This window comes from Polyodon spathula, chromosome 5, assembly GCF_017654505.1.
Source record: "Polyodon spathula isolate WHYD16114869_AA chromosome 5, ASM1765450v1, whole genome shotgun sequence".
NCBI lineage: Eukaryota > Metazoa > Chordata > Actinopteri > Acipenseriformes > Polyodontidae > Polyodon > Polyodon spathula.
Window position 1 is genome coordinate 64,163,719 of NC_054538.1, and position 12,470 is coordinate 64,176,188.

The window sequence follows — 12,470 nt, forward strand, 5'->3', positions numbered from 1 at the left end:
TGAACAGAGAAACATCTGTTAACAACCTTGATTATGGAACTATTGACATATGTAAAAAAACAGGTACTGGTATTGAGGACAAGGAAAGTTAAAAAATGTAATATATTGTAATCATACACATTTCTTTTACAATTTTTTTCATATACTGTACATTGAGAAGAAATGTGAAGCACTATCATTTTGCAAACTATAGCCCTGTCCATTGCATTTACAGTAGTGATTTGTACTAAATCTTGCTGTTCTGGGTAGACTGATTTGTTTATCTGTGCTGCATGCACAGTGGCGGGTTTGCATCAGTAAGTCAAATAAATGGTCATTCTGGAAAATAGACTGACATTTGAAACCATTCTTGAGTTCTTTTTATTTACAAGAATGGTATAATGAACCATTACAAAAACAGATATTAGTACAATATACTTTATATTGTCATTGTTATTTATCGCCTCGATCCCCGTTTCAAAAATAACCATTAAATGTAATATTTAACATTTTGTATTAAAATTGGTGCAGTAAATAGTGTTCCATAATTAAATGCACTGACAGCTAACGCAACCAATTCCTGTAGCTTTCCAAGCATATCTGCACCAATAATAATAATAATAATTATAATACAAAAAAAAATTGTTTATATTTCTGTAAAGCACAATTCTGTACAGTACTATTACATGAAAATATCCCCTTACTGTGGGAAAAAATATAATCTTAAAAACATGTTAAGTTGTGTAGAGTGATCACATACAACATTTCTACCAACAATAATGTATTAATTTGGGACAGTTTAAAAGGGATGCGTCCTCTCACTCAGTGGGTGTCCTCCTTATTTGCAGTTTCACAGGGAGAGTACTGCAAGAGACTTGCCAAAACTCAGTATTTTTTTTTTTGTTGTATTTGAGTACTCGTGCAATTTCTGCAGATAATCAACAATTCGATTTTGGGTGAGAGGAAATCAGCTGATTGACCAGGTTCGAGCCAGGTACAATATGCAACATTTTAAAATGATCTGGGCCTACAGTATACCCATACTTGTTACACAGGGCAATTCAACACTGACGCATTAGGGTTTGGAGCAACTGTGGTGCCCACTTACCCAGATATACATGTCTCTCACTCCCTTTACATATCACATTTTTAGTACAGTAATGTTGCAAGTTACTAAAAAGCCCAAGATCAAAATAAAAGTATTAAAATATAGTTTAGCAACGTACAACTTTTTTCTGTTGATGATCATCCACATTTAAACACTTCCGTCAGTTAACTTTTCAAATACTGTATTTAGTCATGAAAAAAAATAAAGAATACAAAACCCTCTTTATAACCAAGACGATGCATTTTTTCCAGCAATAGATATTACAGAGCTTTCAGCAGCAGATCAAGGCTTATACTGACTAAACTGTCCCTGAGTGATTGTTCCGTATCTGCCAGGAACGTTGCCAAAACCAGTCCTGAATGCCTGAGCTGTTCCAATTCCCATTCCTAGTCCACTCCCCGGTCTTCCAAGCCCTTGACTGAACGTACTGCTATATGGAACTGCTCCATAAGCAAGACCCACACCGTAGGGCCTGGCAGGCTGAGTGCTTGGCAGGATGACGGGGTTGACGTTCTTTCCAGGCGTGTTGAATGAGAATTCAGGAGGCGGGCTGCTGGGCTTGGCTGGGGTTGATGTTACTGGGTTTAAATCACCGGTGGGTTTCACAGGCGGCACTGCTAGGAGGCTGCTGTACTCAGACAGATTCAGCATGCCTGCTGGAAGGGGTCCAGTAGCCAGAGATGGCCTGGTCCAGTCATCCTTGAAAATCTGAACGGTTAAAGTAGAAACAAGGGTGTGCAGGCGATTGGTCACGTGGGCAAGCACCATCTGTTCATTGGCATCTCTGCGTATTCGGACGTGTACTGAGCCAGCCTGAAAAAAAAAAACAAGCAAAGCAATGCACATTAAAAAAAAAAAAAAAAAAAAAAAAAAAAAAAAAGAGTACATTTGGCTATAAATCTATGTTAACTGACTGTAGGTTTAAACCTTCCAGTCTTTGCCATTTAAACAAATACAATACACACGTTAAAATAAAATATTTCCATTTTTATTTCCAGTTTGTTATTTGAAATGTATATTGAAATACTGTGGTGTATAGTAATCCAACATGATGCAGTACAATACTTTACACGTTGAAAGAGAAAGATGATACACATAACCACCAGACACCAAGTGCCACCTATCAGTGATAAAAAGAACTGACGTTTTATCTGTAAAGTACTGTATGCATTAGCACAAATAATAAAAAGTGAACATACATTTTTTTTCCTCCAGTTTTATCACATGAATAAACATTTTTCTTAATTCCCATTCCCAGCAGTGAACCCTCTCCATCTGAACATAAATGTCTAGCACTATTAGGTCATTTTTATAGCCAAATATCCAATCACATCAAATACTACTAGCACTGGAACAAGTATCCGATCAAACTTATTTTTTTCTTTTTTTTTGTATTCAAAAGCCTGAAGACCATGTCTGTGCCCGCCAGAAATTATAATTAATAGAAATGAGAAATGTGTTTTGCCTTGCACTGATTAACACCTTGCCACAAATTATTTTTGTGAAAAGGGAAAAAACAGCACACAGTGTGGGATCCTAAATAAATAAATACATACATACATACATACATACATACACACAAATATATATCAACACAGCAGCTCTTGGTCCCCTATTTGCTCCATAACATTTTAAGTTGAGTAGAGATTAGGATGTGCACACAACACAAATAGTTATAGACACAGTTATCTCTACATCAGCTTGCCAGTACTGTTTCAGATTTGGGATGCGAAGACATGACATAATCGCAGGGCGTTATATATATATATATATATATATATATATATATATATATATATATATATATATATATATATAAGCGTTGGTTTTTTTTACCTTAAGTTCTGCATGACATCATTTGTTTATTTGTTTTGTAGTTAATTCAGTGGGGTAAAGTAAGGCCTTAACAATCTATTCTTATCTCTGGGATATTTTTCAACTTTAATACAGTGTTTTAAATAATAGCTTTGATAGCATTTAGCAAATGAACAAATACTTGTATAATTGTCTAAATCTTGAACAGATATGCCAACATGAAAATTCCATGTTCGATCCAGCACAAAAAATTACTCAAAACACTATTTAGTTTGATATTTATTTTTTCAGTTGTGTAAAATGTGTAATTATAACACAACACTTTTATAATCGTTTTTTTTTCTTAGTACTACAGATTTTTGTGCCACTGTACTGTATATTTTCAACTTTAAAATAAGAAAATGAATTTTAGTATGCAATAGAAGTGATGGATGAAGTTTAAAGGCAAGCAGAGGTATCACTGATTTCACGTCTACACTATTAGAGCTAAAAAGCAAGCCATGAAAGGAAATGCAAGACGTTACTCTTATTCTCAAAGTGCCTTTAAAGCATGGGGACTTGTTTCCCTTGAAGATGATCATTTAGTAGTGAAAACCACGCTGCCTACAGGTCTGAAACAAGAGACTTCTGAAACTACCCCTGAGCATACTTTGAAAAGCTCCTGGCAGATGTACAAACAAACCTCAAGAAAGGCATTTTGTTCTCTGTTACAATATCTTGACAGCAACCCTCTGTGGGCCAGTGATAACAGGTCTACTGGATACCTGTGTTCGGAGAACAGGACACTACTGTGAAACCCTTTCTAAATTCACTGTAGCTAAAGCTCCACTAAATGAGTGATCATACATACTGCTTTTCAGTCATTACAAATACATCCAGCACAATGCAGATTGTGTGTGCTTCTTAAAAAGCTAAGAGCTTTATTTCTGCGCAATCAGGAAATAATTAGTCCAACCAATCATCCAAGAGCATTACATTTTCATTAGTCTTAGTTACACTATACTTTTTCATTAGTTTTTTTTTTTTTTTTAAATATGAGAAATGGTTTTGGAGGACAATGATGATTGCATGCCAAATGCACACTACCACATATTGCCTAAACAAAAGTGGCTTACTCAGTTTCATATATGGTACTCCTACTTTAAACACCTGTAAAACTGACTGGTCTTAGCTGTAAAGTTTATTCAGCCTTTCCACATACTTTTACATCAATGCAAGAACAGTAGATGAGAATCAGGAATAAATATACATACCAGAGAACCAAACCCAATATTCCAAAAATGCTCATTCCGAACCTCCAAAACCCCATCAAGAGTGGAAACCTACATTTATATAAAATAAATAAAAACAATAAACTTTTTTATTATACATATAACAAAGCCATAATAAAAAGGGCTTTGCAATTCTCTGTTAACAGCACAGTAACATCAGAAACCACCCTTTCAGGGAGTTTCTGTATACACAGCAATCCAAAGTCACAAATGAAGGTGGACTCTGTCTGTCTAATTATTTATTTTTTGAAGATACTTTCTTTATACAGGACATATCTATTGTGATCAAATCTTCTCTTATTACTTGTTTTTAGAGTTTAGAAGCAAAAGTAAATTCAATGAGCCAGATAGCCTGGGGACCATTTTACCAGGTCATAATTATGTGATCTTTAATGTCTACAAGTGTACTTAATTTTTTTTTTCAACAATAATTTCGCTTACCTCTCTCAGTAGTTTATCCAGCTGACCAATAACATGAGCCGGCGTTGTCTGAAAGAAAAAAGGGTCATTATATTGTGATCTTTAGATATGTTATGGAAGCAAGTATCACAAACAGATGGTGTGTAGGAATTGTTTCACACACACATTTCATTTTTTAGCCTCACAGTGTACGTATGATGGCTACATAGTTTTTTTTAAATAAAAAATTTTTATATAAATTAAAATTATATACTATATATATATATATATATATATATATTATATATATCATATATTATACCTATATATATGTGTATTGACACACACAGAATTACACCAAAACATGACCAAAACATTAAATGTGGCACATTGTGGTCACAAAACTGCTCATTTTTATTTCACTAATAAAGAGACAGAGAACCATCGCACACAGGTGTGCACCAAATTTGAAGGGATGGAAATAAGACTCCCATTGTACAGCAGCCAGACCCATTCCTGGTATTACTATGAGTTTAATAAGACAGATCTGAGCTTGTTACCTATACAGTGTGGCTAATCAATTATAGTAAAACCTGGTACGGATGAAACTGCTATGCAGTCTTATTTCCATCTCTGCTGTTCTCAAATCAGTACAAAATCAATATCTAGAAGTCTGACATAAATATGCATGACACTTATTTGTGTGATAAAGCATTCTTACCTGAAGCAGCACTTTTCCACTATAGACACTCATAGGGTACATGGTGCCAAAAGTCATTACAGCAATGGCAATAGCTGAAGCAGTGTCCACTGCACAATAGTTACTGTAAGTAAAACAACAAGGACTTCATTAGTATGTCTAAGATCAGGCATGAATCGACTTATAATTCCAAGAATTTTCAATTAAATGTATTTATTAAAATACGAAACCAGGAAAACTTCTTGGGATTCAACAATCCTACATAAAAAATAAAAAAGCATGGATTATAATCTTGGGGAACCCCAAAAATATATATATATATATATATATATATATATATATATATATATATATATATATATATATATATATTATATATAGATAAATTATAATTAAATGTGAAACACATAGATGAAATTAATTTAGTGCTGTGGTTAATTTAATAAACACTTTGTTTATATAAGGAATATCAAAACGTGATTGTGGATAACAATAAAAATCAGCTTTATAACAGTTTCAATTACAATACTGTAGCTTTAAAAAAAGCGTGGGACTTTTAATGAAGTCTATAAACTCTAGAGTAGAAAACCTGTGAAAAGCTCTTGTGACAGTACAGTGTTTAAGATTAGTGGCTTAAGAAACTCCTGTTTGATATGTACAGCATGACTAACATAACCCCTGCATGCTAACATAAACAAACAGCACAAAGCTGTGTAAAACAGTTTTATGAAAAAAGTGTAGACACAAAAAGTCTATAGAACATAGAATCCAGAGCCTTAGAATTTAGCTTTTTATGGTCAGAGTCCGCTTAAGTTATTTTCAGACAGAAAAAAAAAAATAGTGTAGCTAGGTTCTCTTTCCAAGAAAATATCACAGCTCCATACATTTGAATCAACGTACTTAATTTCAATTAGCATGTATGTGATACAGAGAGCCACTGCCCCTGCCAGGTCTATCAACACGAAGGGATTCATGCGCGGCAACAGAATACTGCTCAGGCCGGGGATTATTCCACACAAACTGTAAAACAGATTGAAAAAAGGTGTTGTTAATACAAAACATCATCAGTAAAACTTGGTTGCATTGTTTTGCTTTCTCAGTATAATGGTCAGTCTATTAAATCATTATCGTTTTTGCAGAGTGGAAGGAGTCAAGCTTGACTTATACAAAGAGACTTCAAAAGCTTTACAGTACTAGTGTACTTGTTTACATTTTAATTTCTACAGAGATATAGTGTATGTTCTAGTCTAAGCAATCTGTCCCTCCTGTGAAGTTCAGTGGTCTAACAGGTATGCACGGATTGAGAACAACTGCCCTGATAAGGATACAGGATTGCAGTGCATCACCAAGAAAGATTATTGAGCTTTTGTCAGCAAGTTATGAAATGAAGCTTCCTGTTATTTTGATTACACAGTACACATTTAATACAATGTTTTGATTATTAAAAATAAAAAGCTCATCCTGTTGTGATATTTTCCTGAATAGTTAATAAATCCAGTAGGTTAGCATGGATTTGTTTTAGTCATAACGCCACTCGTTTATTTCTTTTACCAGTGCAAGTACATGATAAATAAGATCTGGAGCTCACTGGGTTGCCAGTCTGAGCTGTGGGCACACATGGAAAGCTGCCTTGGCCTCTGCACTCCAATGGCTTGGGGGAACGTCTGTGGATGATTAACAATCTGGTACTTGACCCCTACTGGTCCAGGCAGAGACAGCCCAGGCTAGACATCACCTCCATGGTTCAGTAGCTAGGCCACATATGTCAGCCACTGATGTTCAGTCCTCATCAGTAGGTTAGTTGCAACACTAATATAACAAACTGGCATTTCAAATGTGATAGAAAAATGAGTGCTAAAAAAAATAAACAAACAACAAAATAAGGCTCAGAGTGGTTTGTTACAGTAAACTGACACAAAGCCACTTCAATGACTACAATTAAGCTACTTACTTGCTGCTTGATAATTCAAGTGGATATCTGCTTAGACTGTCTTTTTTGTTCTTTGATTTAAACTGCTTTTCTTTCATAGCAAAAACACCACATTATTTTTGATAAGTATTTCAAAATCCCTCAAAAACGTCAGCATGGACAGAACTAATCAACAACATATAAACAGTACAAGGAGATACGTTTTTATTATTGTTATAATACTATTCAGGTAACAGGGGATAGAAATGATCATTCTTCTTCAGCATCTATATTTGTGTGGGTTTATTTTTATTTTTTTTATGGAATAAAATCCTATTTTGTAATCTATACTTCCAGCCAGCTCTTCACTGGAAAGCCTGTGCCATAATGCTTCTACTTGAGGTCAAATCTTTTCTGCAAGTACATCATCGTCTGTTTTTCAGTACATTAGGCAGTAAAGGTATTAAGAACTCACTGTTTTAATCTGTGTGGTTTGAGACTAAAAATGCAGGATTACAGAACAGAAACAAACACAGGATTTAATGTCCAGACTACAACACAAAAATGAATTCTCATAACTGAAAGTTCGATAATATAATGATACACAGAAAGATGTTTAAACTTTAATGTTTCTCTCAACTTTCCTGTTCTTAGTTTTACATTTTAGGCTTTTAGGAACCCTGTTTTGTCAGATATTAGCGATTTCAAAAGGATTTAAAGTGAAAGCTCATTAAGACATTTCAGTGTGTTGCCTCCATGAGGACTCTCTATTCTGTCTTTATAAATCTGTTGCACAATTGTAACATTTTCAACGGTATTTTCCTAAATCTTGTTCATTTGAAACCTGATCAAATTGCAAAGTAACACGTAGTGTATGAATGTAATATGAGACTTACTGTTGGAGGTAGCTAGTTTAAGTTGGCTTCAACCTTTTCTTCTACTGCCTGGATACCTATTTTCTCTTTGGAACAATCACCATTCTTGTAACCCTATTCCTTTTCCTGACAAATAAAGCATTTACTCTGGACAGCCTCTCACGAGGCACACTTTCTCCCAGCACATTATCAGCAGTTGTCAAATGCTATCCTAATACTGTACATTGATTTGGAAGATTTAAACATTAAGATTTTGAGCAAGAAATGTTATATTTTTAATTCTGTTCATGGTTTTTTTTTTTTTTTTTGTATTCAAAATGTATTATGCAAGTGCTGAAAACTTTAGCTCTATTTGCATATATTCTGAAATGTTATCATTTATAACAAAAAAAGGCTATTTACTTTTTTACACTTTGTTTTGTTTCCTAAGATACAATGGCCTATATTTCCCACTATGGGTAACATACAGGCAAACATCCCACTCAAATGTAAATGTATGAAGTAGGCAAGTTGACCATGATGGAAAAGTCGGTTCCAACATGTCATTTATAACCATCTAGAAGCAGAAACAGAATTTATTTGGCTCACAGGATAACACAGTGGCAAACAGAAGCCTAAACTGATATAACTATACAGCCACCAATTAAATAGATTTTAGTGAAAATCGCTGTGAAGTTTCTAAAGGTTAAAGTAATAGTGAAAACCTGTCCTAATATCGGATCAATCTATGACTAACTTTGTTTTAAGATGTTTTAATATACTGTATTGCATTAAACTACAGCGCAAACCACAACCTCTAACTACATTATTTTGGGTTTTTTTTTAAGTGAATTTAGGATATACAAATAATTGAAATGCGATAAAGATACATATGCTGGTGCTTCTGACTGCAAATAATGAGTACCGGTGTGAGTTTGAACTATCAGGAAAGAGATGCAACTTTTTATCTACTATATAGTGTTGTCACTATTGCTAGTAGTACTATGTAAAAAAAAAAAAAAAAAAATGTTAAGCACTTCTTTAAAATAGATGCATCTGTTTTGTACTTGGCGACGCAGCAGATGACTTATTGTCCTCGATACCAATCTCTTAATTTCCTTATCATTGCAAGTAAGAGTTTCTGATGAGAATGCATTGAGTGGGGATGGGAAGGTAATGCTGCTGTTTGGTGCAACAACATTTTGGCTCTTAAGGAATTCCACAGGCCATTAAAACTAAACAATGGAAAAGTTATTGAAGCCAAAGCTTACCTTCGGCTCAGATCTGCTACATGTTCTTGGAGCCAACTGGTGCTGGCAGCTGTAGAGGAACACAAGGTACTTGTTAAATATCCACCTTAAAAAAAAAAAAAATTCTTATATTATCACTAAATGACATATGCAACTATAAGGGTTGCTATTGTCACAGCTGTAATTGTAGCCGTTGTGCTTTTTGACCACAGAGCAGAATCTTCCTACAGTATTAGTTACACTACCAGATGACCAAAGTAATATGCTTTTAGTATTTCCACTGCCATCTGTGTCAGTTCACAATAACTATGTATTAATCAAATAGCCTACATTTAAACTGAAAAGGAAACCTTTTTCTCTTTAGTATTAGAGAAGGTGCTTTTTTGTTTTGTTTTTTTAAGGTTATTAAAATTTCCAAATTGAGGTCTATTTTAATGATTTTAATACCACCACCACCCTAAAACGCATATACCTGTGTCAATAATTCACCCCTGGGTGGAAATCCAGCTAGATTAATATAGTGTTAAAGGGCAGCGGTAGTTAGAGCCGCCACTATTTGGATCATGAATATAGAATCAGAAACAATTGAGTGTTCTGTGATTCCAAACATTGAATGACATAGAATTCCAATTTGAGACTAAATCAGTGTCCTTTGAAATAAAAACGAACATCTACATATTCTTATATTACTTAGTTAAAAGAGAATAGACCTATAAAAAATGTGTTTTGCAAAATGCTAATACAAAGTATAAATATCTTCACATAATGAATACCGGATTGGCCTTGTTGTTTGTGAACACCAAATTCAACTACATTTCTTGCAAAACCATCTTGTATTTAAGTTTTGCACTCTACTGATTTCAGCTTTCATAACTGGGGGAAAAAAAAAAAAGCTAGATTATAAATTTAAATTTTACAAAAAAAAAAAAATAATATATATATATATATATAATATATATATATATATATATATATATATATATATATTTTATATATTATATATATATATTTTTTTTTTTTTTTTTTACATTTTGACATGGTTTTTTACCCCCTAAAAACAGATTAGGCACTCTGCCAAAACTGTACTGCAAAAAAATGCATAGGCGTCATGGGTTTTGTTTATAAATAGGGCTTCTGATTTTTGGATAAAACACCCCTAATACAAAAAAACAAAATTAAATCAGTTGATAGCCAATAAACACAGGAAAACACCAGAAAAACCGTGGAAATGGTTAATCTATTCACGTTGACTTTACCCTTTCTCCGTTAAAAAATAAAACCTATTATAAAAATAATAATACATACATTTCCAATTGCTGCTTGGCAATGTCCTACCTTCCTGACTTGTATTTATCATTGATTCATTCCAACTACTGAGTGACAGCACATTCCTACATTTATATTGGAGACTCTGCTTGAGAGATTTAAAATGAGGCTACAAATCATGACGGGGGCTTGTTAGGCAATGTAAGAGGCACATAATGGCAACATGAATCTGAAAGGAATCTGCCAGCACTTCTACAGAGTACAGCAGGGTTACAACCCCATGGTATTAGAAGACAATCTTAAGAGGGAACACTCTGCTGGCATTAAAGGAAACATCCTCTAAAGAAAGTAGGAGGAGGGCAACAACACAGCACATAGAAACTGGAAGTTTTTTCAGGATTAAAGGCAACATTGAAAAGTGCAAAAACCAAAGCAATTCTCAGAGTGTGTGGAACACCTTTTAACATAAATCAAGAAACATATATGAAATGCTCTTCACCAACTAGAACATAATCTAAATTTCTAAAAGTAAAACGGCCACACATTTTGCCTTTAAAAACACACCAGCTGACTTGATCCCTGTTTTACACATGTGGGTCTAACAATTGTTCCTAATTCTAGATGACTGGCTTCATTCTCGAGGGTTTAGACTTTAGCTCTCAATTACATTTTTGTCTCCTAGACAAAGCTGATAATGTACGTTAACTTGCTGCATGTGTCAGTACAGTATTGTGTCATCCCGTCCAGCTGGTAACGTACCTGGGGAATGGGCAACATGCCAACACTAGCAGGTCCTGGTTTGTAAGAAAATAATTTTCTTTGCTTGATTTAGGCGACTTGTGGTCCTACAGGACTGGCTGTTTAGAAGGCAGCTCATTAAATTGAATCAAATCAAAATAGCAGCTTAGAGACCTCTACTGGAAAAAGCTGGGCAGTTCAAGTTTGGTCAAAAACTGTTTTTTGCTGAGGAGCTAGTTGATGGAGGACAAAGGGAGTAAAAGCAGTAGCTTTTTAGTTTAGAATAAACTTTCATAACATAACGTACACTGCTTGCATGTGAACATTCTACATATACAATATTTGCACCATTTCATTCCAAGAAGGGAAAACGTACAGGTAGATAGTAATAAATTAGTTTGGGTATTGTAATCTTTGAAAAGGTAAACCTCAACAAACAACCATCATGTTCATTTCCCTCAAGTATAGAAACATATATGTCATCACTGAAGTGTGAAAAAATGTACAAGTAGTAGCATAAATGCCTTTTAAATTAACCAAGGGCTAGAATATTTTGGCACAAATTATAGGTTAATTACTTATTTCCCTTTCCTATTTGAGCTGGTATTAAAAAGGGCGACCTACCTTCTGACACGTAGACAAATGGCTTGTTCTTCACAGACAGCATGGTCAGCAAGTTAAAACATAACGCCACAAAAGTCCCAACTAGGAGACGACCCCTACAGAAAAAAACACCAAACAAAAAACAACAATATTAATCTGTGAAAGGTTTTGTAGAAAATTGATTATAAAAAAACACAGAACTTTAAATAAAATATGGGGGGCTATTGTTATGTTTCTTTTGAACCAACTTCAGGACTGCTGGAAACATGCAATGTAAAAAGTTAGTTTCAATTAATTAAAAAATAGCAACCTCTAAAAGGATAAACTGACTACATTTAATGTATAGGTAACATTCATAGTCTGGATTCGGTCCGACAAAAATAACCATTTCGTGATTTTAGCATTGACAAATTATCAAAGAATGACATGAAAGGTTATTTCAGTCTTTGAGCAAATTATTCTGATCAAATTGCGAAATGGAAAATATCAAACAAGCAAAGAACGAAACACAAAAGAGGAGACAGCTTCGTCTGTCTGCTGGAGAATCTCTGGAGCGCCTTTACAGTTCAAATTAATTT

General features: G+C 34.2%; 1 protein-coding gene across 1 annotated transcript in view; it reads right to left on the minus strand.

Annotated features, from left to right (window-relative positions):
- Nucleotides 1-331: 331 nt before the first annotated feature.
- slc30a6 (solute carrier family 30 member 6) overlaps nt 332-12,470 on the minus strand; it is a 38,703-nt gene continuing 26,564 nt past the window's right edge. The window contains exons 9-15 of the mRNA XM_041251000.1: nt 11,914-12,008; nt 9,307-9,355; nt 6,173-6,292; nt 5,294-5,396; nt 4,615-4,662; nt 4,156-4,224; nt 332-1,900 (exon numbers count right to left, since the gene is read on the minus strand). Coding sequence (XP_041106934.1) covers nt 1,370-1,900; nt 4,156-4,224; nt 4,615-4,662; nt 5,294-5,396; nt 6,173-6,292; nt 9,307-9,355; nt 11,914-12,008 — 1,015 coding nt within the window. The 3' untranslated portion in view covers nt 332-1,369. The remainder of the gene's footprint in view (nt 1,901-4,155; nt 4,225-4,614; nt 4,663-5,293; nt 5,397-6,172; nt 6,293-9,306; nt 9,356-11,913; nt 12,009-12,470) is intronic.